Raw genomic sequence first — 26,782 nt, 5'->3', positions numbered from 1 at the left:
ATGCATTCAATGTAATCATTTGAATGTAAAGCAGCTTGTACTGGTTTACAGCCCAAGAGAAACAGTTCTGATGAAGGGTCCTTGACTAGAAGCATTGTCCCATGGATGTTGCTTGACCTGCTGAATGCTTTCAGTGTTTTCTGCTTTTGTATCGAAAATGTTACCAGGCTGCCCCCAGAACATTCTACGCAAAGGTGCATATTCACTGTGTGTTTCGATGTACATGTGACAAATAAAGAAATCTCATTTTGTCTTATTTGGCATATACTTAGATGAACATCAAGGCCTTTCAGAAATTCAAGACTCTCTGTTCAGTCATTGTTCACCAATGTAAACTTGGAATATGCAGATGGAAGAGAGAGTAGGTTCTCGCTAGTTAATTATTTTATCTTGATTCAACTTTTGGTTTCAAATGGAAGCATTCTGAATTGTTTCAATCTGGTAAGTTTTCTCTTTCCTAACTACTATGATGTTGAAAGTATTGATATTTTGTGCAAGGTGGCACAAGGCTGCTGTGATGCCATGTCTTTATTAGCAGTACTGAAGGCTATTAGGCAAAAACTCCTCTGCTTCTCAATGTTCTTTCTACTTTCTTCCCAATAACACAGGATTAATTGTGTCTGCAATTGTCTTTTTAAATGACATTTAATTTTGATTTTTATAACCTTTCTGATGAAAACATGAGTTGCAAAGTATGAATTAGATGCAGGAAATGTGTGTTACTAGAACTGAAATTGATACTAAACATTCAGACATTATATTTAGAAATAACATGTCCACGAACATGATCGGTTATCCAATCAAAGTAATGGGACACTTTTGTGTAAACACCAGGATATCCAGGTTCACCACATTTTTCACCCCAGCTAACTACTCCCCACACGTAAGCTTCATTTCTTTCATCAGTACAGACTAACGGACCTCCAGAATCTCCTTTGCAGGAATCGGCAGTTCCATCAAGTTTTCCTAGACAAGAAAAATAAAGCTTATATATTTGTATAGATCTTAAAATTTAAATAAATTAAACTCAAGTGTTTGCCCACATTTGCATGATTCAAAGCAAAATTAACAATTTATTTTAGTGCTGAATTTTGAAATATCAGTATCAATTTGAGTGATTGAGAATTTTGGTGTGTATTGAAAGTATTAAATCATTTGGAAAATATTCACAAAAATATATGAATCAGGAAAAGGGGCTAAGTAAACGAGAAACCAGTAATTGCTCAATTTGATAAATGTGTTGCCTGCTTCCACGTTATTAAAATTTCATGGCTCTAGAAACTGCAGGTTCCACTTTCATTCCTTCTAGTCTCATAGCTCTGTTTCTTTAGACTTCTAACAATGTTTAGGGATTTTTTTTCCACTTTCTCAGAGTTATAGCAAGAGGGCAGGAAACATTAAATATTCCCAAAAATGTACACATTAATGACGTATGCCAATGTGGCTAGAAATTCATTTGCTCCTCTTTTGGAATGCTTTGTAGTTTTGTAATGCTCCCAGGATGAATTGGCTCTATTGAAAAAGACCTTAGATCACAGCACATGTATAAAAGCACCAGCACATTTTTGTCAGGAAACACCTGCACGTATAGGAAGCAGAACAGGTGAAATTGTAGCTCAAATAGAAAACAATCACATGCTGACTGCAGCGCTTTAACTTTGAGGGACAGTTCTCATGGCAGTCTAGTCCAAACACACAAGATACATTTAAAGATGTAACAGCTTTGCAATAAAGCACTGTTTTTCCTTTTTATTTCAGTGAAAAAATATCAATTGAGCAAGGGAGGGAAGTTCAAAATGAAGAGAGAACCTCGGTGGTAAGAATGTCTCGTGTTGCCTTCTCATCAATCTATCCCTTTTGAAATCTCTAAAAATACACATACACACTTATCCATTCCTCCAGAAGCATCATGCACACTGCTAAGCTGTGAACCTCTATTATAGGATGTTGTGAGAAGATACCATTTGTTCCCTACCAGGTCAACCACCAGCATAGTAGGAGGAGCAGGAGAAAGGTAATGACACCAAGGAAGATAGTACAAAGAAGAGCACAATGTGTCCTTGTGCTGACACACCCCCAGCACCTGGTCAGGTACTGCCACCATAAGTGCAGACAACAGTAGGTTAGAGGACTGCATAGCACAAGTACAGACATCTGCACTGGTGAATTCAGTGAAATAGGAGGCATTGATAAGTTGATGTGGAATCTCTATTCTTGGATGAGGGCAATTAGGTCATGGATGGCACATCTCTGGTCATGGAGATTGGCAAACTGGTACTGGGTCACAGGGAGCTGGTTTGAATTGAGAGTCCACACATCAATATCAGACCAGAGGATTCTGACACAGCATGGAAACAGGCCCTTTGGCCCAACATGTCCATGCCAACTAAGGTGTCTTCCTGACCTGGTTCCATTTGCCTTCATTTGGCCCATATTCCTCTAAACCTTTCTATCCATGTACCCTTCATATCCAAGTGTCTTTTAAATGTTGTGATTGTACCCACTTCTACCTCTTCCTTTGGCAGCTCGTTCCATATACCCACCATTGTGTGAAAAACTTGCCTGTCAGGTTCCCTTTAAATCTTTCCACTCCCACCTCTACCAGGCACCCGTCAGTCTCCTGTGCTCCAGTGAGAACAATCCCAGCCTATCCAATCTCTCCTTGTAACTAAAGCCCTCCATTCCAGGCACCATCCTGCTGAATCTCTTCTGCTTCCTTTCCAGCACTACCACATCCTTTCTATGGTAACCAATGTCTTGTATGGCTGTAACATGATGTCTCAACTCTTATACTCACTACCCCTGTCCATGAAGACAAGGAAGCTAAACATATTTTTCACTACCCTATCCACCTGTGTCAGCATTTTCAGGAAGCTATGAATTATCCCCAAAGTTTCACTGTACATCAACACTTCCAAGGTCCCTGCCATTTACTGTATATGTCCAGCCAGTATTAGACAATCCAAAGTACATACTTATCTGGAGTAAATTCCATCTGCCACTTCTCTGCCCAACTTTCCAGGTGATCTGTGCCCCTCTGTATCCTTAGGCAACCGTACTCGCTACCAATCTTTATGTCATCAACCGTACTCGCCACCAATCTTTATGTCATCAGCAAACTTACTTATCAGACCATAGATGTTCTTATCCAAGTCATATGACAAACAACAAAGGTCCCAGCAACGATGCTTGCAGTACACCACTGACCACAGACTTCCAGTCAGGAAAACAACCCTCCACCATTACCCTCTGCCTTTTATCACCAAGCCAATTTTGGATCCAGTTTACCAACCTTGGATTCAATGTGCCCTAACGTTCTAGACCAGCCTACCATGAGGGATCTTATCAAAAGCCTTGCTAAAATCCATGTGTACCATGTCTACCATCTTGCCTTCATCAATTTTCTTAGTAAACTCCACAAAAAAAACTTAGCCAGATTTGTGAGACAGGATTTACCATGCACAACACTATGCTCATTTCCTGCCCTTCCAAGTGACCATAAATCCTATCCTGAAGAATTTTTTCTAAATAGTTTCCCTACTACTGATGTAAGGCTCATCAGCCTATAGGTTCCTGCTTGTCCGCTGCTGCACTTCTTGAATACAGGAACAACATTAGTTATCCTTATTAGTCTTCCAGTAGTCTCAGCCTTGGCTATACATAATTGTCACAGACCCAGCAGTCTTTTCCCTTGCTTCCCATGACACCCCGGGATAGATTTCATCAGGCTCTGGGGATTTGTCCACCTTAATGTGCATCAGTATCTCTCACACTTCCTCTTTCCTGATACACATGCTCCAGGCTATCAGTGTATACCTACAGGTAAGCTACTTATGATGTAACATTCCAATGGATACAATAATCAAGTGCTTCTACTTACATTCTTATTACATAGTATTATTATCATAAATTGTTGAGTCTCTGTACAAAATTGAGCTATATTTCATTCATTTTTGGTAAGATACTGGGTGATTTTGAACAGATTAATGTATCCCTGTGTCAAAACACCATGATTTTGGTTACTAATGGTACCTTTATGCAAATTACATCAAGTCAAATTCAACATACCTGAGTAGCAAAGCCTTGAATAAAATGCTGTTGACTGCAAGTCATAATTGGTTCTTTTCCTAGATATCTCTCTTTGAGCTATGTCTCAGTGAAACCTTTCTCTGAGAGACTAAATGAGGCTTCCTTACCATGTTTCCTGATGTATTATCCCTAATTGTATTGTCCCAAATACTATCCTTCAGCTCAAAGTGGTCTTCATATTTGTATACCTCAAACTGAATGGGGTAGGCCTGAGCAAATTTGTTTCCCAGCAATCCTTGGTCAGCCTAGAAATCTATTTGATTGGTGGAAACAAAGTGACAATTGATGGAAATGGAATTAAACTTAGACCATTATATGCCCATTATGCTGTTAACTGGCATTAATGTTAACCAATACTTTAAGTGAAAAACTTGATACTTTAATGTAGCGGTTAGCGTGACGCTATTACAGCGCCAGTGACCAGGGTTCAATTCCAGCTGCTGTCTCTAAGGAGTTTGTATGTTCTCCCTGTGTCTGCGTGGGTTTCCTCTGGCTGTTCTGGTTTCCTCCCACATTCCAAAGACGTACGGGTTAGAAAGCTGTGGGCATGCTATGTTGGCACCAGAAGTGTGGTGACGTTTGCAGGCTGCCCCCAAAATACTCCATGCAAAAGATGCATTTCACTGTGTGTTTCGATGTACATGTGACTAATAAAGATATCTTATCCTAGCTGACCGAGTAGATGTATAGATGGAATTACATTGGAATCCCTTGTGGCAGGATCTAATCCTTTTGAGACTAAATGCCTTCATTAGATCCTGCTACTATGGGTCAACTATTATATGCTTTTCATTCATCTTGTTACATAATCCAGTCAGCTAAGGTGTTTGATCAATGAATTTCAATGAATTCGGAATGAAAATTTAACAGACCATATTCAAGAGCGCTTTGTGGCACGAGGTCCTTCACTCTGTGAATGGCAAACTACCTCTCAGCATCCGGCCTCAGAACACTGCTGTCCACTAAAAATGTCAGGCAAGGTGGAATCCCTGAGAAAAAGAATTCATGGTACTGATCATGAGAAAACTCTCCTTATGATCAATGACTGCTTAAATGTTGAGGAAGTGGAATACTTCAAGTGAAACTGAATCCCATAAATGCAGCTGATGCAGCAGGCTGGAGTTTAGAAAGTCTGACAGTGCTTCAAGTGCATGTGGTCATGAAGCTGCATTCTCATCAGTGAAGGGAAAATGGAGGAAGTTCCTTCTTGTTGAACATAGAGTATCAGCGGCCATTATTTATAGCGATTTTCATAAAACTTATTGGCTAGGTAGGCCATTCAGAGGGCAGTTCTGAGTCAAGCACAATGTGGGTTTGAAGTCACATAAAAGCCAGACCAGGTAACACAGCAGGTTTTCTCCCTAATGGCTTTAATGACAATCTGGTAATTTCACAGGGTCATCATTACTGAGACTAGCCTTTTTTTACTTTTTTAAAAAATAATCTAGAATTAAATAAAATTTAACTGAATTTCATTTCTGCAGGTGGAATTTGAACTAATGTTTCTGGATGATTTGTCCATGGATTACTTGTTTGGTTTTCGGGCCACTGTTTCCATCCCCAACTCTTCCCTACTAACAGCACCCAGGGAGTCATCCAGAGACTCAACTGGATCAGCCACAGGCCTTTGGCTGATCCCAATGATCCCAATGTGAACACTGGGTATCTTCATCATTATTATACTGATGAAAGCACAGAGTTGTACTGAAATACAAAATAACATTTGTGGACCTCTTGAGGAGATTTGGTATGTCACCAAAGATTCTTGCAAATTTCTATAGATGTACAGTGGAAAGCATTCTGACTGTTTGCATCACCACCTGATATGGAGGCTCCAATGTGCAGGATTGCAAGAGGCTGCGGAGGTTATTAACTCAGCCAGATCCATCACGGGACAACCCTCTCCACCATTGAGGACACCTTCAAGAGGCAGTGCCTTCAAGAAGGTGGCATCCATCAATAAGGTTCCTCACCATCCGGTACATGCCCTCTTCTCGTTACTACCATCAGGGAGGAGGTACAGGAGCCTGAAGACCCACACTCAATGATTTAGGAACAACCTTTTCCTCTCTGCCATCAGATTTCTGAATGGTTCATGATTCCATGAACACTATTTCTTTATCCTTTTCTTGCACTATTTATTTATTTTGTAATTTGTAGTAATTTTATGCCTTTGCACTGTTCTGTTGCTGCAAAATAACAAATTTCATGACATATAAGTCAATGATATTAAACCTGATTCTGATTCTGATCTGATGTCCTCTCCCTTTCACATAAGGTGTCCATAATTCCTGGAAACTCCTGAGCAACTCGCATTCACTCAGCTTTGTATTATCAACAGACATGAATATATTACCTGCGTTCTCCTCATTTAAATCATTAATATTGGCTATGAACAGCAGGAGTACTATCACCATTCTCTTTGGTACTCCTTGGTTATAGCCTGCCAATCTGAACATGACCTATTTATTTCTACTTTCAATTTTCTGTCCACTTACCAATCTTCAAACCATGTCACTATATTACCCCCAAATCCTATCGGCTTTGATTATTTTTAATAATCATTGGCATATTATTGAAGATTTTCTGAAAGTCCAAAAACATCATATCAACCAGTTCTCCCTTACCTATTCCTCTTGCAATATTCTCAAAAGAAATAACAGATTGAGTTTAAGAGCCGCGAGGTGATGATGCAGCTTTACAAAGCTCTAGTTAGGCCACACTTAGAGTTCTGTGTTCAGTTCTGGTCGCCTCATTATAGGAAGGATGTGGAGGCATTGGAGAGGGTGCAGAGGAGATTTACCAGGATGCTGCCTGGATTGGAGAGTATTGAATATGAGGAGAGGCTTAAGGTGCTAGGGCTTTATTCACTGGAAAGAAGGAGGATGAGAGGAGACATGATAGAGGTATATACAATATTGAGAGGAATAGATAGAGTAGACAGTCAGCGCCTCCTTCCCAGGGCACCAATGCTCAAGACGAGAGGTCATGGCTTTAAGGTTATGGGTGGGAGGTTCAGGGGAGATGTCAGAGGGAGGTTTTTCACCCAGAGAGTGGTTGGTGCATGGAATGCACTGCCTGGGGTGGTGGTGGAGGCAGATACATTGAACAGGTTCAAGAGCTTGTTGGATAGGCATATGGAGGAATGTGAGATAGAGGGATATGTGGGAGGAAGGGGTTAGGTAGTGTGAGGGTGGTCTGATGGACGGCACAACATGGTGGGCTGAAAGGCCTGTTTTGTGCTGTATGGTTCTATGGTTCTATGGTTAAATATGGTTTCCCTTTCTTAAGCATGTGTTGACTAGCAGTTTCTTTATTACTTTCTAAGTGCTTTGTTGGTTGAATGTTTTCCATTTTCGAGTCATGGAGAGACACAGCAGGGAAACATGCCCTTCAGCCCACTGAGTCTGTGTCAACCACCAAGCCCCCATTGTTACACTCCTACCCTAACCTATTTTATTCTCCCCACACTTCCATAGCTCCTCCTCAGATTCTACCACTCACCTACACACTAGGGGCAATTTACAGTGGCCAATTAACCTATCAACCTCCACATTTTTGGGATGTGAGAGGAAACTGAAGGACCTGGTGGAAACCCATGCAGTCAGAGGGAGAATATATAAGCTCCACACAGACCATGCAGGAGGTCAGTATTGAACCTGGGTTGCTGGAGCTGTGAGGCAGCAGCTCTACCAGCTACATCCTTGTGCCACACTTTCTCCTTCCTTTTTTAAACGGCAGGTTTACATTTCCTACCTTACAATCTGTGGAACTGTTCTACAATCTGTGGAATTTTGGGAGGAGACAACTGTTATATCTGTCACTGCCTCTTTCAAACACTTGGGATGCAGTCTATCGTGTTCTGGGCATTTATCTTTCGGCCCCATTTGTTCCTCAGGTATTTTTTTGGCTCACCTCACCCCCTCATCTCATTATACTGGCTATTTCCCCTCTATACTCTCAGTCTTGATGCAGGGTCTTGACCCAACATGTCAACTCCCTCTGTCCCCATAGTTGCAGTCTGGCCTGCTGAGTTTCCCTAACAGTATTTTGCTCCAGATTTCAGCATTTTTTTTAACTAATGCTGATTTCTTTCAGGTCCTCATTCACTCTTGACTTGTTGTTCTTCAATATTTCCAAAAGTTTTTCTGTCTTTTGCTGTGGAGTCAGACCGAAAATATTTGTTTATTTTGTCTGCCATTTCCTTAAATCCCTAATACTGATGATTTGGTCTGTGCAGTCCATGTGGAGGTTGAAATCCCCCATGATTACTATTCTTGTTACAGGTACCTTGGATTTTCTGATTTTTCTTGTACTACTCTGTAAGGGACTCACATTAACACTTGCCAATTATGTCTTTTTTATGCAAGTTTTTACAATCTGTTTTAATGTTTCTCGTTTGATTATTCTCATATTCTTCTTGACCTTTCCTTATCAATTTATTGGTCCTCCTTTGCGGAATTCTGGAATTTCCTGATTGTCAGGTTTACTGTTCTTTTTGGTAGTGCTATAAGCCTTTTGCTTTGATCTAATACTATTGTTAAACCACAATTGAAGCATGCTATACGTCTTCTTTACCACCCTATCTACTTGTGTGGCCACTTTCAGTGAGCTATGGACTTGGACCCCAAGATCCCTCTGTATATCAATGCTGTTAAGGGTACTGCAATCAACTCTATATTTTCCCCTTACATTTGACCTCCCAAAGTGCAATACCTCACACTTACTCGTGTTCATTCATTCATTTTGTTATGAATACTGTCTGCATTCAGATTTTTTTTTACCATTTTTCCTTACTCTGACTCAAATTGGAGGTTTACCTTTATGTTTATATACTCTGTCCCTTCTGGTTATCATTTCCCATTTTGCTACCCTGAATTATCTTTACTTCTTTCGAAATTTCCACTGACATGGACCCACATCAACAAGACCAATATTTATTTCCCTTTGCTGAATGACTTGCAGCCATTTCAGAGGGTAATTAAAAGTCAACCACATTGCTGTGGTTCTGGATTCTCAAAGGAATCAGCTGGATGAAATGAGGCAGACAGCACATCTTACTCACCATAAGTCATTTACCGCCTGACTCATTTGTGCCCTAGATCTGACAATAAAGCCACGGAATTTTTGGACCTGTACATTAAAACACCAAACCTGATTTTCATAATTAATTCAAAGTTTTCATCTTACCTGCACACTCCATTCCGTCAAAAAAAGCAGATTTGTAAATCGACAAACAGTTTCCAATTATGTCAACTTCTGCCCAACGTAGAATGCTTACTCTGGTGTTATCTGCAAATGGAAAATGCAGCGATATCACAACATCACAATTAAATCTTTCATAAGTTGTTTAATACAATTTGTGCAGATTAACGGTTCTCCCACTTGAACAACATTATTTAAAATGGGATTAAAGGAATTTTAAAGAATTGTTCAGTAGTCTGTTTAATTTAGTGTATAATTCAGATATTCTACAAATAGGGAATGCAAATATTTACAATCATCCAATGATGAGTCCTCCAATCTTGTCCAAGTTTTGTGCAACTTAAAGCATTTCCATATAAACTGGCATTGGCAGAATCCTAGCAATGACCACAACAGAATTTCATTGCATGGCCACTGTCTGAGGCTGGTTAGACTGTTCACCACCATGGCTGTCCCTGAGCTGAGCATGTGACACCACATATTCCTTGATACTGACACCCATTTCCATCTCAGCTCTTCAGCTGCCAAAAGTCTCATTCATGGCTTTATTACCTGAAGATCTGAATATATAAACACACTCTGAGTCACTGTCCAAACTTACAATGCCCCATGAACCTAAGGACATCCAAAACTCTGGAACTTATATTTTAACTTCCTTCGTTCCAGCTATCATCCCTGTAGTATATGCTCCAGCAATGCCTCAGTTTTAACATTTTTATCCTTTCTTTCCATTACCCATCCTACCTCAGTAACCTCCTCCAACCCTACAATTCTCTAATATATCAGTCCTCTAATTTTAATCTCTTAACCATCTCCAGTTTTAACCATCTTCAGCCACACTTTTGGTTGCTTGAGGCCTTAACCTGTGTGTCTTCCTAAACCTCATTGTTTCAGTTTCTCTCTTTCATCCTTTAAAACCTATGTTTTTGGCCACACTTTTATCTGCCTTCATACTTCCTTTTAAGTAATCGAAGTTTGGTAACACTTTCTCACAAAGCACCTAGGAATGTTTAATCATATTAAAAGTGTCATAGAATTCTGTTGTTGTTGAAGCAGCATTCTCATTGAAATGTTTCACTGAGCCAACCTTTTAAGAACAAATAGGGTTGACTTTCCCTTTCCCACCTCCATTTAAATCAGAAGGTGCCAGGTTTAAGATAGGCTGGATTTGGGTTTGAGATTTTTGACATTTTAACATCTTACTTGGCCCAATCGACCTGTTAATAAGGATTAAATTCCTCACAATCATGGAATCAATTGTGGGTTTATTTTATTTTGGGCTCCTCTGCAGCAAGTTAAGTGGGTGGGGGGGGGGGGGTGAAAGGAGATGGAGTGGGGAGAGGGAGAGAGAGAGGGAGAGAGAGGGAGAGAGAGAGAGAGAGAAAGAACACCTAATCCAATAGACTTTAACTTTGTTTGTCATATTTCATCCCATGGATGACATCTTTTGGAGACTGTGAGTGGTTAGGCATGTTATGTTGTATGCAGACACAAGAGACTGCAGATGCTGGAATCTGGAGCAACAAACAATCTGCTGCAGGAACTTGAACTCAGTGGGTCAAGCAGCATCTGTGGGAGGAAAGAAATTATTGATGTTTCAGATTGAAACCCTGCATCAAGCTTCAGGTGACCACGTTCTTAGCAAGACTCACTAATCTGTGGTTTCTACTGCTCTCCGGCTCTTGACCACGTTCTTACCAGGACTCGCTTGCCTGATGCAGGGTTTCGACCCAAAACATCGACAATTTCTTTCCTCCCACAGATGCTGCATGACCCACTGAGTTCCTCCAGCACATTGTTTGTTATGTTGTATTCACACTTGTCCATGACAGAAATACATGTGAATTTATTTAGAATGTGTGTGTGCACTTGTGAATCTACAGGCCTGAAAGATTTTTGGTGTGTGCTTTGTGAGTTTTTTTGTTTATGCCTTCCTGTGTATGTTCAATTGTGTATGTTCAATTTGGATGTGTTTTTGTATGTTAAAGTGTGTTTGCATGTGTGTGTGCATGTGTGCATGTGAGCAGATATGTTGGAAGCTGTTTAAAGAGCAAAGGGAATCAGAGGAAATGTGATATAAGAATTTAAAGAGGAATCCAAAATTTTTTACCCACCTCTATCATTTAGTGTCAGTAAGTGCCATTTGTGATAGTTTTTGTTGCAAATTTTCGGATTATGGTTAGGGACAGTGAATCCTTGATGGTGGCAATATACCCTGAAGAACTTCAATTTCTCTGCTTGTTAATGGTTTGAACAACATCAAACAACTGAAGTGAAAGTTAACCATAAAGCATTGAAGCCACATTACCAGGCACGTTAATCTGAGGATACAAAGCCTAACCCATACAGATGTACATATCTTGAAGTCAAATGGCAGGCTTGAAGGGAAGGAAACAAAAATCAGAAATATATAAGAAACAAAAGCACTAATAGAAAATTAACTTTATAATTAGAGCTTTAAAGCCATTAGTGACAATTTTATCAGAAATGTAACTTTTTAAAGTAAAATCTTCAGAATATTTTAGCATTATTTTAGTAAATTTACCTTTTGCTTGACCCCAACCTGAAACGATGCAAGTCTTGTTAGGTCTGAATAAGTAATCAGACCAGGGAACACAGACCGGTTGGACATCTTCACTCAGTGGAATGCATTCTTCGTTTTTAAAAATGTGCTTTATCTTTAATAAGGCAATGTCATTCTCATATGTTTTTGAATTGTATTTATAATGAACAATCATCTTCTCGACTGGTAAAATTTCTTCTCTCTTTGAAATATCTCTTTTATTGTACTTTGCAATCCTCACCACATAGTTGGATATTCGGTGGGATCTAGAATAAGGATGAAATACTGAATAAAATATCTGTAATGCATCACAAATCTTGTCAGATACTAATGATATGGGTCTGATTTTTAACATAGTGCCTGGATGAATGGTATATTCCCAGTCTCCCAATTCCATTAATGACCCTTTTATTCTTCTCAAGCAGTGAACTATCCAGATGACTGGTATAAATTATGCAAAGCTCATTAGTCCATCTGCAGAATGCAAAACTGCTGAAAAAAATGCCAGTTGCAAAAATGATGGCAAATTAATTATTTGAGCAACGAGCATATTTTTAATGACGATGTCTATATGGGAGAGGAAATAATTTATGCGGCAATATTTCTATATTTGCACAGATTTTTTGAATTGAAGGAAAACTGATACAAACCAAGCTACAACTGATGGGCCTTTTGAGATTTAGAAACTTAATCTGTATTAGAAACGAATTGTTGGTGTATAGAGAGTAGAGAGCATGAGAGTTCAGAAATCTGGCTGAAGATCTGCATGAGTGTTGGGTACCAGATAAATCTGGCAAAGTATTTTGCTCTAATAATTGGACCTACTTTGAACATAGAACAGTACCGATTCACTCCACCTTTGTCCTCAAAGCTTCTTCTGGATTCTCCTCAGTCCCCTTGTGTTCATCTCATTTCCCCCGACACGTTATGTCACAGACAAGCTTCCAGAGTTTGTTACTCTAAAATTAATGAGGCTTGAAAACTAATTTCTACCATGCCTTGGCAACACATGTTCAGCATTAGGAATGCCTGGTTTATGTCAGTTGGTAGAGCTTTCTAAATTCTGCACCATAGTCTGAATTTTTGTACATAGAACATAGCACGTAGAACAGTACATAACAGGAATAGGCATTTGGGCCCACAGTATCTGTGCCAAACATTATGCCAATTTAAACTAATCCATTCTGCTTTTCAATGGTCTATTCCCTGTCTGTTCATATGCCTGTCTAAATACCTCTTAAAAGTTGTTATCATATCAGTTTCCACCACTTCCCCTGTATTCCAGGCACCTACCACTTTTTGTGTAAAAAAACTTGCCTCATAAACCTCCTTTAAACTTTCCCCCTCTCATATTAAAGCTATGCCCTCTAGTATTTGACATTTGCACCCTGGGAAAAAAAGACTCTATCTATACCTCTCATGATTTTATATACTTCAATCAGATCACCCCTCAGCCTCCGATGCTCCAGAGAAAACAATCCAAGCTTATCCAACCTCTCCTTATGTCTAATACTTTCTAATCCAGGTGACATCCTGGTGAACTTCTTCTGCACCTTCTCCAAAGACTTCACATCCTTCCCAAAAATTAGCAACCAGAACTGCACAAAGTAGTCCAAATGAGGCCTAACCAAAGTTTTATACAGCTGCAACGTGACTTTCTAATGTTTATATTTAACACCCCAGTCAATGAAGGCAAGCAAGCTGCATGGCTTCTTCACCACCTTATCTACTTGTGTTGCCACTTTTAGGGAGCTCTGCACTTGGGCCACAAGATCCCTCTGTACATCAACACTGTTAAGAGTCCTGCCATTTACTGTATACTTTCCTTTTACATTTGACCTCCAAAATGCAACACCTCACACTTGTCTGGATTAAACTCCACCAACAATTTCTCTGTCCACATTTCCTATACCCTCCTGAACCGTTTGACAACCTGCCTCATTATCCACAACTCCACCAATCTGCCAAGTGTCTGTATTGATGCTTAAAATTCATTTGATAAAGTCCACAATAAGAAAATTGGGGAAATGCTAAGGCATGTGGAATTAAATAAATTCAATCAAACACATTTTTGGAGAGCTGAAAAAGGGATAAGATTAAAAAGAAGTAAATCAGATCAGAAGGAGAGGGGGATTGAAAAATCACAGGTGGTGTCCACTGGAGCTTCAATGTGTGTCCAGCAGAATGGTTCAAAATGAGAATGCATTGTACCTTAGATTGTTACAACTGCTACAACTGGAATTGTTGTTACCATTTTTCAGCCAAATAAAAGATGCAAACTATCCGAATTTTAAGTCCAAAAAATTAATGTAAGCCAGTGTCAAGTTGGAAAAGGGTTGGAAGTGATGCGTTTCAAGGTCAATGTTGGCTATAATTTTGTAATCCATAAACATAAATACATGCCAGATGCACATATACCTGTACAGACACAACTACACACAGAGGCATGAACAGAATTAGTCCTTATGTGCAGAGAACATAACTTTAACATTTAAGTTGATATACCAAAGGGCTGAAAATTTAAAATACTTAATTCGGTGTAAGTGTGAATGCAGAAAAATAAACTAATGAAAAGGCCAATTGCAGTTCGAGGTTTATAAATATGGGCTTAGAATCCAAGGTAAAAAAGGTACAGATGAATTTGCATGAAGTATTAGACCACAATTAGTGTGCAGAAGAAAATAGATGTTTTAATGTAGTAATAGGGTAAAAGCATTTCATCAGGTTGGAAAATTAGGGAAAATTTTTACCAATTTAAAATTGAGGCTGAAGAAAGACGTTTGGAAATTTCATATTACACTGATGATTGCTTTAGGAATAACAGAGAATGATTTTAAGAGAAAATTGATAAATATTTGGAACAGTAACATACAAAAATTTGGGAAGAATGTGAGATTGTGAAATGAGATTGGTTTCCTTTGCTGCAAACATCGATCTTACTCTAAACAGCAAGGCAGAAGAAATAAAGAAGAAAGAAAGAACATTGTGATACAGACCCACAGGCCATTAAAGCCAGCTCCATGAGCAAGTAAGACCATTAAGAAGGGAAAAGTGAATCTTTAGTTTTGAATCTGATGGGTAAAGGAAATAAAATTGAACTTAGTTATATCACATTTGGAGAAGTACATGCAGAATGTCATCCTTATTACAGCAAATGTATAAAAGTAATGAAGAAGTATTAGTGGTTCAGTGAGGACAGGATTTCACACCTTAAACAATGTGCAGCTGTTAGAATCCAACAACCACCAATGAAGATCCCCCCACAGTTCAGAATTTCACCATCATAAACAGCTATTTGCCAAGGAAATTGACCCTGTGGAGACAAAATAATGTAATTTTATTGTATTTATAACAGTACATCTGAGAAAAGCAAGCTGCAAAGTCCCATTATTTAAATTAGGCTATGTTTCAAACAGGGCAAAATATTTGTACAACATTATAGAGTTATACAGTATGAAAACAGACCCCTTGGTGCACCACCTCCATGCCAGCCATCAAATACCCTCCTACACTTAATCCAACATTAATTGCAATTTTTCCTCTTGTACCCTCAGCTCCCCACAATTCTCCTGCCACCCATCAATGCTGGGGACAATTTATAGTAGCTAATTAAACTACAAACCAGCATATGGGAGGAAATTAGAGCACCTGGGGGAAACCCATGTGGTTACAGGGAGAACATACGAAGTTTACATCGGCAGTACCCAAGGTCAGGATCGAACCTGGATTCTGGATCAGTGAGGCTGCAGTGCTAACTGCTGCACCACCTTGTGAAGACTCGTGCAAGGTAGCACATTTTCAATCTAAATTTCCAGGGGGATCTTCTAATCTTCGACTTACATTAACTTCCAAAGTACTGCCAATTTGACAGTGGAAGAGCCAGAAAATCTCTGCAGAATTCAGCACATTTTAATCTAAAGTGTATTGGCTGTGCAGAAAATGATACAAACCAATTTAACAATCTATCCTATACCATGCTTCCCACATAGTGTGAGGACTAACACTATCATGGATGGATGACTGGTTATGTCCTGCAAAGGCATCATAGGAATAAAATAGTCTGGCTTCAATAATAGCTTATTGCCGGCAAGAGATTACTGCCTTCTACATCTCCACATTTTGTTCCTGATGTTCCCTCGCATGTCACACCAGTGTGTTTGCTCTGGAGAGGGAAGCCTAAGGTCTGGCATGTGCTCAGTGTTGAGATGCAACAGTATATTGCATGTTGTCTCCAACCACTGCTGTTCCATAGGGCATCACAAATGTGGTACTGAGATTCTGCAGTCTCTGAGAGATTGCTGGCATTTATTATATTGTGTATTGTCCCCCAGTTGTCACTAGAGCTGTGCCTCCAGTCCATTTCCTGGATGATTTTTAGATTCTAGTGACTCTGACACATGCTCTGTTGAGACTTCTACAGAAGGCAAAGATTCTCAGCCATTCCAACAAAAAGCTTGAGTCAGGTATGTCATGATTTTGTTGTCTGTGTTTAAAACCTGCATTTGGATGTGATATTCTTTAAATATCATTCTTTTCAAGTGAGAAGAAACGAATTCCATGATGTCAAAGTCATGGGTGGCCTTGTCCTCATCCTCAGCCATGTCTACAGTATCACCAGTTGTTGTGTCATCTTCTAACTTACTAATAATAGCTCCTACATTCAAATCCAAATCACTAATGTACATGACAAACTCTCAGGGTCTCGGCACCAACCCCCATTATCACAGCATTCTAATCACAAAAACAACCCTCCACCATTACCTATGCCCCCTATTACCAAGCCACTTTTGGATCCAATTGCCAACTTGCCCTGAATCGCATGGGCTCTAAACCTTTGGACCAATCTCTCATGCAAGACCTTGTCAAGGGTGTTACAGAGGTCCATCATCTGCACTGCTCTCAATGCATGTTGTTACTTCTTCAAGAAATTCAGACTGGTCAGGCAGGATCTCCTCCTAACTAAACTATGCTGACTATTTTTGATTAACACCTGCCTTTCTAAGTTACTAATCCGTTCCCTCAGATTTTTTTCCAATGAATTCACTGCCACTGACATTAGACTCACATGCCTGTAATTACTTGGCTTATCCCTGCTGTCCTTCTTGAATAGGGGTGCCATGGAGAGTCTGGAGGATGAGGTGCAGTCAAAGCAGGACAAAAAGGAAAAGAGTGTGAAGAAGCCTTGTACAAAGTCTCCTCCAGCACTGTTAATCATCACACCAGGACTTCCTCCCTGTCTGTCATGGCCAGCATACTTTCCCCTGTGGAGGAAAGAGCATATGGAGAGGCTCACTCTCCTTCAGTGGCCACCTGTTGGAAAAAATTCTGTGTAAAATTCTTCAGCAAGAAAAATGGAAATGAGATAGTGCTGCCCTTGTTAGGACTGCAGAGAATACGTTGTAATCCAGTCATGGATAGGTGGTGTGTAAGATGCATGTTGTAAGAAGGTGAGGGTATAGTTAGGAGAAGGAAGTGGAGTTTTGCTGTGAATGTAGGAGAGTGAGGAGAAATGATGGAAGAAGAGAGAACTGTGAACAGTGAGACTGGAAGTGATAGAGGTTTGATCAGAATAAGAGGATAGACTTTGTACCTTGACAACACTGGTGAGTTGATTGAAATTTCAGCACTACATTTTCTGGGAGTTCAGCTCCTGTAGTTGACCTTTGCAGTTCCTTCTTCCCTGAGGTGACAGAATAATTGCCTCAAGGGCAATGGAAGCAACAAAAAAAGTATGGAGCAATGTGAAGCAAGTGACAACTCAGTTTCTCTTGTTATACACATTTGTATTATAGTCAAGATCTACCTTGAAATCTTAATATAAAAAAGGGAGAGAAAATGGGGAAATTTAAAGTAAAGAAATGAGAATTCTCATTTTACCTTTAAAGCCTCTGTACCTCCTATAAGCCTCTTAGATCTCTTACTTGCTGTGTTTGCGGTAACATTTGAAATCCCACAGGATATTTTAGAAAGTGATGACTTGAGTTGGCTTCTTTCTAAAGGTAACATTAACATACTATTTATGAGCCATGTAATACATGAAGTTCAAGTCCATCCACATAAACAATAATTTTGTAGGGTCAGGTTCCCGAAAACAAGGTAATTTCTACACGTGGTACTTCTTACAACTCTCCCAATTTTCATTTAATTCCCATTGTGTTTATTTGCATCCTGCTTAATCCACATGAGGTAAAATTGGTAATTGAAAATCAACCACCTACATAGAGAATGGAGGCAATAGTTTCAGTATTCCTAATGTTTAGTTAGAGAAAATATAGCTGGAGAAATTTCACTTCCATCCAGTTGTTGTAGAGTGAAATTAATTTCTTTCCATTTCAGATTCTGTGTGTTTCAGTGAAGCTCAACATCTGCAAGACCAAGATCTATTACTGAACTGCCCTACGAATGTAAAGATTCACTGTGAGACCCTGCAAAACATGGACTATTTCATCTATGTTGGGAGCCAACTCTAGGCGAAGGCAGCCATCAATGATGAAATTCACTATTGCTTTCAATGCATCAGCATTGCTGTTGGTCCACTGAAGATTAGGACTTCAGAAATGGAACAAAATTCATGGTGTGTTGGCAGCAATGAACCCCACTCACCAAGATGCTTTTGCGACCTGCACTACCATGAACAGTCACCTCAAGGCACTGGAAAAATATACGTTATCTCTGCATAATCTTCAAACATCAGGTACCTTTCCCAGTCCAATTAACTCAGTATTGAGATCCTAGTTACACTCAGTTTGTTGTGTTGTTGGCATGTCTGTCACCAGACTCTAGAAACAGACACTCTATTCTGAGCTCTGTCATGGGAATAAACAGGAGAAGATTCAAGGATGTGCTCAAAGTCTCCATGAAGAAATGCAATATCCCCACTGACTCCTTGGAAATTTTGCCTATGAGTACTGTACTCAAGATTGAGAACGCCCTAACTATGCTGAATCTGGTTGCAGAAAAGCATTGCCGCACCAGTTAAGGTAAAACCTACACAATAAGTTATGGCATACCCCGTGACCTGCCTGATTTATGGCATCCAATGATGTAATTTGATGAGAGAAATATTACCTGAGAGTTTGGACAGTGGTGCTGTATGAATTGGACACGCAGTTAAAAATTGTTTCAGAAGAAAACCAGAAGTATTTCACACTATTTCTAGGAAACAAATGCTATCTTTGCTTACCTGTTTTATAATCTTTAATTGTATCCATTTCTTCATAAAACAAAGAACATAAGAAATATATTAATCATATGCATATCAGTGTTTCCATTTAATACTTCTCACATTATTGTTTTATTGATTTATGACAGCCTACACACATAAACATACATGCATAATGACTGGAATGCCAACATAAACAGTTTGGTATGTTGGACTGAAATTTCTAGGGACTTGATTAATTGATGTATTCTTTAGTAAGAAATACATTTATGTCCAGCTATAAAGAAAGTGTGTTAATGTCAGACTAGAAGCTTACCTAACAGCATTAAAATCAGCATGTCTACATGACAATATCAGATATCAATATATTTGTCAGAGAATAGTAATGGTTAGGTCAGATGGATTAAGTAAATGATAAATTTGTGATACTTTGACAAGTAAATTCAGGCCAATTTTGGTTTGCCCAGTGTTTCAAGGTAAGTTGAACTCTGAGTAGTCCACGTTGTTGAACTTCCTATGTTCTTTAATTTAATTGTACATTCAAAGTCAACTAACCCTGAGAAAGATGTTAAGGTTAATTTTGTGTTCAGTTCGTTTTTTTCCATGACTCCATTTTCCTCTCCCATCCCACTTTTCCCTTCCCCTTCCCCCACCCTCTTCAGCAAGCTCCCACCTGACCACTCAAGTTCATTCTTCTATCTCTACCCTTTCTCACGGCACCTTCCTGCGCAACTGCAAGAGATGCAACATCTGCCTTTTTTAGCTCTTGTCTCACCATCTTCCAGTGCCCCAAACACTATTTTGTGAAGCACTGATTTCCTTGTGCTTTTTTCAATTTAGTTTATTTCATTGGCTACTCACAATATGGTCTGTATGCTGGGCAGACCAAATGCAGAATCAGTGAGCACTTTGCAGAGCATTTCAGTTAGAATGCAACATTTCACTCCCACTCTGAGCACTCTGTCCTCATTCTCATACACTGTTCCTATGAAGCTCAACAGAACCTCACATAATAGTGGTCATGTTACTTCCTTCTGGACTCACTGAATAGAACAATGAATTCAACGATTCCTGGCATTTTTATTTCAGAGTTCCAATATTCACTCCACATGCTTACAGTAATTTTAGGTATTTATTCTGCATTTACATCTCTGCTCACCTTCTGTTCCTTCGTACCGCATTCTTTCACATTGCATTATCACTCTTTTTGTTATTTGATCTCCTGCCTTCCACCCAATCACAGACCTTTTCCTTTGTTCTCTCCTTCTCACTTTCCTATCCATGTACATATCCAAATTTTTTTTTAACCATTATTATTATATCTGCCTCAACTACTCTCTCTGACAGCTCAATCCATAGACGCATCGCCCTCTGCATGAAGAAGTTGCCCCTCAGGTCCTTTCTAACTCTTTGGCCTCTCACCTTAAACCTATCCCCTCTAGTTTTTTGTTCCCCTTCCCTGGGAAAAAGACTATGCGTGTTTACTCTATCTATACCCCTCATGATTTTATACACCTCTATAAGGTCACCTCTGTGCACTGACCCCTGTGGCACACCACTAGTCACAGGCCTCCAGTCCAAGAAAGAACTTTCAACCATTACTCTCTGCTTCGTACCGTTGAGCCAATTATGAAATTAATTAGCTATTTCTCCCTGCATCCCACGCGATCTAACTTTCCAGACTGGCCTGCCATGCGGGATTTGTCAAAGGCCTTACTAAAGTCCATATAGACAACATCCACTACTCTACCTTCATCTATCCTCTTGGTTACCTCTTCGAAAACACAATCTCCCACACACAAAGCCATGCTGACCATGTCTATTTAAATGCTTAGACCTTGTCTATCCAAATGTTGATAGATCCTGTCCCTCCGAATCCCCTCCAGTAACTTACCCATCACTGGTGTCAGACTCACTGGTCTGTAGTTCCCTGGCTTGTCTTTGCTGCCCTTCTTAAATAATGGCACAACATTAGTCACCCTCCAGTCTTCCTGAACTTCACCTGTGGTCAAAGATGAAGCAAATATCTCTGCGGCGACTTCTGCAATTTCTTCCCTAGCTTCCCACAAGGTCCGAGGATGCACTTGGTCAGGCCCTGGGGGTTTATCCGCCTTAATGCACTTTAAGACCGCCAATACCTCCTCCTCAGTAATTTGTATGTGGTCCAAGACATCATCACTCAATCCCCTCATTTCTTTAGCATTCATCATTTCCTCCACAGTAAAAACTGATGAGAAATATTCATTAAAACTCTCACCCATCTCCTGTGGCTCCACTTGATCTTTAAGAAGACTTATTCTCTCCCTATCCACCCTTTTATTCTTAATATACCTATAGAATCACTTGGGATGTTCCTTAACCCTGCCTGCGAGACCCATCTCATACCCTCTTTTTGGCCTCCTGATTTCCCTCTTGTGTACTTCTACACTTCTTATAGTCATTGAGGGATTAGCTTGTTCCTGATTGCCTAAACCAATGTGTGCCTCCTATTTCCTGACCAGAGCCTCAATATCTCTCACCAACCAGCCCTGCCCTTTACCCAAGCTGCCCCTGAACTCTTGATATCATATTTATATCACTCCTACTACTCCTACTTGCCTGTCATCCCTTTACCAGCAAACAATCTCACCCAGTTGATCTCTGCAAGATCCCACCTAATGCCTCCAAAGTTGGTCCTGCCCCAGTTTAGGACCTTAACCTGTGGACCCATCCTATCTTTCTCCCTAACTATTTTAAAACTCATAGAATTGTGGTCATGGGACCCAAATTTCTCCCTGACTGACACTTCAGTCATTGCCCTACCTCATTTCCTTGGAGGAGAACAAGTTTGCACCCTCTCTAGTAGGGCCCTCTATTTGTTGATTAAGGAAACTTTATTGGACATGTTTAACAAATTCCACCCCACCCAAGCCCTTTGACTATGGCTACAGTATGGTATAGATCATGTGGAAAGTTGGGCAGATAGAATTTAATCCTCACAAATGCGAGGTGGTGCATTTTGAGAAGTCAAATAGGGATAGGATATACAAAGTAAATGGTTGGGCACTAAGGAATATTGATGAATGGAGAGGACTAAGGGTGCAAGTCCACAGTTCCCTGAAAGAAGAAACACAGGTGAAGAAGGTGGTGGAGGCATGAAGCATGCTTGTCTTCAAAGGTTGGGACATAGAATATAAGAGATGGGACATTATGTTGCATCTTTACAAGTTACAGGTTAGGCTGCAGTTGGAGTACTGTGTGCAGTTCTGGTCACTGCACTATAGGAAGGATGTGATTGCACTGGAGACAGTGCAGAGGAGATTCACCAGGATGTTGCTTTGATTGGAGGACTTCAGTTATGGGGAGAGATTGGATAGGCTGGGTTCATTTTCCCTGGAGTGAAGGAGGCTGAGGGGTGACCTGATAGATGTACATAAGATTATGTGAGGCATAGATGGGGTAAGTAGTCAGAATCTTTTTCCCACAGTAGTGATGTCAAAATGAAGGCAGCAGAGGTTTGAGATGAGAGAAAAGAGTTTTAAAGGGGACCTGAGGGTTAAGTGATATCTATATTTGATATTTGATATCCATAACATGTTTCTGGAAGAGATAGTGGAATGAGATAAACTGCTATTTTTAAGAAGCATTTAAACAGACACTTAAATAGGCAAGACATAGAAGGTCCTAATGTAGGCTAATGTGGATGAGCAAATGTTTGGCATGGATATGATGGGCATGGATGTGATGTGCCTTTAATACACTGTCTTTTTCTGTCTATGATCTTACTCTAACTACTGCCACTCACTCATTGATCAGATAACCTTGTTTACAGCTTATCCCTATGGTCATCCAGGTTTTACCCTATCGAAGACCTCCCCTATCCCCACCCTCCCTCTTGCTTAAAGGACTTCTTTTCTCACCTTCCCAATTCTGACAAAGGGCCTTTGATCATAGGAATTTAGACAGAGCACATCTAAAGACAAGAGACCAGAACCAGGGAACACAGGCTATGCTATTTAGGACTGAGATCAGGAAAAAATATTCCAGGTAGTGAACCTGTGGAATTCTCTACCACAGAAGGCAGTGGAGGCAAAGTCATTAAACATATTCAAGAAGGAAGTGGATATATTTCCTAATGCTAAAGTGATCAAAGGACGTTGGCGGGGTCGGGGGGGGGGGGGGAGTGGGGAACGTGGGGACAGGGGGAGTGGGGACAGGGCACTGAAGTGATCATAATAGATGGTGAATGATGGAGCAAACCAGAAGGGCCAAGTAACCTATTCCTGTTCCTCTTCTCTGTGTTCCTACTTTTATATAACAAATCATTGACTTAGCGCTTCTGGTTGAACATGGTTTGCAATTGCCACTGCAGATGGGAGTTCTTGGAGTTCTCAGAAGTAAATGGTATTTCGTCATTTAGCTAGAGTTTCTGCTGTGTGTCTGCTGAAGTTACAATTGGTAAGAGGGATGATGGACCTTGAATAAATGCAAAGCATGTCATCTCCATTGTCTAGTTTTCTTCTGTGACTGTTGCTGAAGCAGATTTCATGTTTTTGACTGATATCTAGCAATTCAGTCAATGGCTATTCTTCAGATGATGTTGCCAACATGTTTTCTTTCGGGTGGGTGATTCAGAGATCACCATTTCCAACGTCTTTGGAGCTCTGGTCACAGGCTAAACACTCAGAGTCAGAATTAAAATTGTAAATACTGGAAAAAAAAGACTCCGGTCTGGCAGCGGAGTGGAGAGAGAAAGAGATAATGTTTTAAATTCAGTGAACTTTCATCAGTGCAGTTCTGACGAAGGGTCATTGAGCCAAAATGTTAAACTCTGTTTCATATTTCTAGCATCCATAGTATTTTGATTTTGTATTCAGAGATCATATTAAAATATACCACCAGAAATAAATGTGGGGCATTTGTAAATACGTGGCTAATTCAATGAAGTCCAGAACTGATCCATGTGAGTAATCAGCCTGGGCAATAAATGGGGAAGGTGCTTATATTTCTGACAGCCACACTAGTATTAAGTGCTGTAAAATGCAATAACCTTGAAGATTATTTCTTACCATTACATTTACTTTCATCACCTCCATCCAAGCAATCATCTTCACCATCACACAAGGAAAAATGTGGAATACATATGCCTGACTTGCAGAGGTAGGAATCTGTGCATTCTATTTTAATGACAGAGAAAAAGATATCAAGTTTGAGGCAATGACATTTAGTCATTATTTGGCTACACTTTAAATGCCCTGAATACATTCCCTGGCACAGAGGAACAAGCAGCAGAGCTGCTGCCTCACATCTCCAACAAAACGCGTTTGATTCTGAACTATGCTGCTGTCTGTGTGGAGTTAGCATATTCTTCCTGTGCTCTGGCTTCCTCCCACTTGTCAAAGATGTGCAGAATGGTAGGTTAAACTGGCCATTATAAATTGCTCCTGGTGTGTTGATGAGTGGCAGAACTTGGAGGGAGTTGATGGGAATGTGGGCGGAGTAAGAAACATTAATGAGGGAATGGGATTGCTTGGTGAGCTGACAGAGACTAAATGGGATGAACACTCTCCTTCTATATCATAGTGAGGAAGTAAAGGGTTAAAAACTATAACCATACCTATAGCTGATAGAAAAAAATAGCTCGCAAGCAAGAGCACGCAAGCTGCTGACTCAATGGATAAGGTGTTAATTACTGTGTCCGGAACCTTGGTTTCAGTCCCGTTATGCTAGACAATAGAAGTACTGGGTGCAATAAGCAATGAGTGGGAAGCTTGTCCTAAACAATGAGGGGTGATACCTGTCTTTGAATTTCTTGATTATAACTCAATTATGCTGGACAATAGGTATGATGTCTGTCTCGGGATCTCTGTGGCCTGACTGAAACTCGCGGCGCCTCATGCATTAAGCGTACGTGACAATATCTGTATAAATTTCTGGCTGCTCCTTTGTACAGGGAGACCTCGGGAAGCGACTCTTAATGAGTGCTGAAGAGACCTCTCCTTAGCGATGCACTGCTAATAAACGTGTTTTATTGAATCAACCTCGTGGCACTGTGTTACTTTACAGCGGACAGAAGTGAGAACTTAATTTTGAGACGACAATTGGGTCAATACAAAAATACAAGTAAAATAAACTCTTGTTTATCCTGTTTTCATACATCTGAATTCTCTTGCAACCAGCAAAAATTTGTTTTTATGAAAATAAGCTCAAACAGTGAATTTTATTTCAAGCATTATGCAAAATACATGTGAAAACACGTTTTTAGTTTATTTACTTTTGTACATAATGGCAGTGCGGTTGCAGGATGATTAGAAGGACCATCCTCTTATAAGATTTGGCATTTCATGTGACGGTGAGAACAATCATTCATTTGGAAGTCAGTCATTCATCCTTGGAATATAGAATTGCAGTGTAAAACATTGTTCTTTAAAGGGTAAGGATATGACATAATTTATTTAAAGGTTTATGCATAGAAAACTAATGCATGATGTACAGTAATTATTTTTTGAGTAATTCTCTTGCAAATGGCATATTCATGCAACTGACACCTCTCATTCGCAATGGATGCTGGATTGCTGAGAGTATAATGGTTATTAAAGACATTTACAGAACATTAATTAATATCAAAACCCCAGTGACAATAGCAGAACAGATCAAGGTTGGGTACTTTTACCTTTGCAGCACAACTCATCACTTAAGTCAGCACAGTCATCGATGCCATTGCAAACATTCTCCAGTGGGATACACTTGCCATTTACACATTCAAATTCATCACTGGTGCAGTTCTTATCTGGTAACAAAACAACAGGAACAATTTTAACAAAAGCCAAATATTAAGGCAAAATAAAAACAATGACTGCATAATCCAACATCTTAATTGTCAGATTGGGAACTGGGGAACGATTGTCACTTAGCACAAGAGGCAAATTCTGAGTGAAACTCGTTACGTTTATAACATGATTGGATAACTGTAACCTGGCACAGCTCGTTTATTTTCATTGATGACATTTATCTACCGTGTACAATTAAGCACTGACTGGATGTCACAAACCCACCACAAAAATATGCTGATTTTCCCCTTTTCTTTAAATCCCCCGGAGAAGATAAGTGAGAAACCATCTCCACTCAAGTGTTCTCCTAATGGTCTCCCTGGTGATTCAAACACCAAGCTCTTTTTTCAATGACATATAATAATAAAAATCAAAAACCTGGAGGATATTGATAACATTTAACTGCAGCAATATGATTTCCCTCGCAGAGTCCTTCTGGTCTTCCAATGTCCTTGTGTTGGAAACACTCTGATAAGCTAGTTTCAAAACCCCTGCAGCGTGTCTTATTAGTCCAGATGAACATTGAGTAGTTCTTCCATTTTCCTGGAGCTTCCTTCAAAAGCTTCTCTGCTCCCCTGCAAAATGAGTAATAGTTAGATAACATGGAAAGAGATTTTCAGCCCACTGAGTCTGCACTAAACATTGCACAACTATTATTACACTAATCTCATTTTATTTTCCCACATTCCCGTCAATCTCACTTACATGCTAGAGGAAATTTACAGTGACCAATTAACATACCAACCCACATATATCTGGGATGTGAGAGCAACTCGGAGCACCTGGAGAGAACACTTCTGATCACAGGGAGAATGTGCAAACTCCACTCAAGCAGCACTGGAGGTCAGGGTTACTGGAGCTGCAAGGCAGCTACACCTCTGGCTGCACCATTGTGCTGCCCTCATGTGCAACTGAAGATCTAGAAATGTCCTTTAACAGAGGGTGCAGAGGAGG

General features: G+C 39.9%; 1 protein-coding gene across 2 annotated transcripts in view; it reads right to left on the bottom strand.

Annotated features, from left to right (window-relative positions):
• Positions 1–614: 614 nt before the first annotated feature.
• Positions 615–26,782, bottom strand: part of cfi (complement factor I) — a 49,257-nt gene continuing 23,089 nt past the window's right edge. For both annotated transcript variants that reach the window (XM_052010100.1, XM_052010101.1), the window contains 9 exons: positions 26,207–26,403; positions 25,672–25,788; positions 24,068–24,175; positions 19,041–19,070; positions 17,735–17,850; positions 15,067–15,170; positions 11,840–12,123; positions 9,280–9,381; positions 615–966 (listed from right to left, as the gene is read on the bottom strand). In XM_052010100.1, coding sequence (XP_051866060.1) covers positions 749–966; positions 9,280–9,381; positions 11,840–12,123; positions 15,067–15,170; positions 17,735–17,850; positions 19,041–19,070; positions 24,068–24,175; positions 25,672–25,788; positions 26,207–26,403 — 1,276 coding nt within the window. In that variant the 3' untranslated portion in view covers positions 615–748. The remainder of the gene's footprint in view (positions 967–9,279; positions 9,382–11,839; positions 12,124–15,066; positions 15,171–17,734; positions 17,851–19,040; positions 19,071–24,067; positions 24,176–25,671; positions 25,789–26,206; positions 26,404–26,782) is intronic.

The sequence above is a fragment of the Pristis pectinata genome, chromosome 2 (assembly GCF_009764475.1).
Source record: "Pristis pectinata isolate sPriPec2 chromosome 2, sPriPec2.1.pri, whole genome shotgun sequence".
NCBI lineage: Eukaryota > Metazoa > Chordata > Chondrichthyes > Rhinopristiformes > Pristidae > Pristis > Pristis pectinata.
Note: the sequence above shows the minus strand (reverse complement) of the source record. Positions and strands in the feature narration are given on the sequence as shown.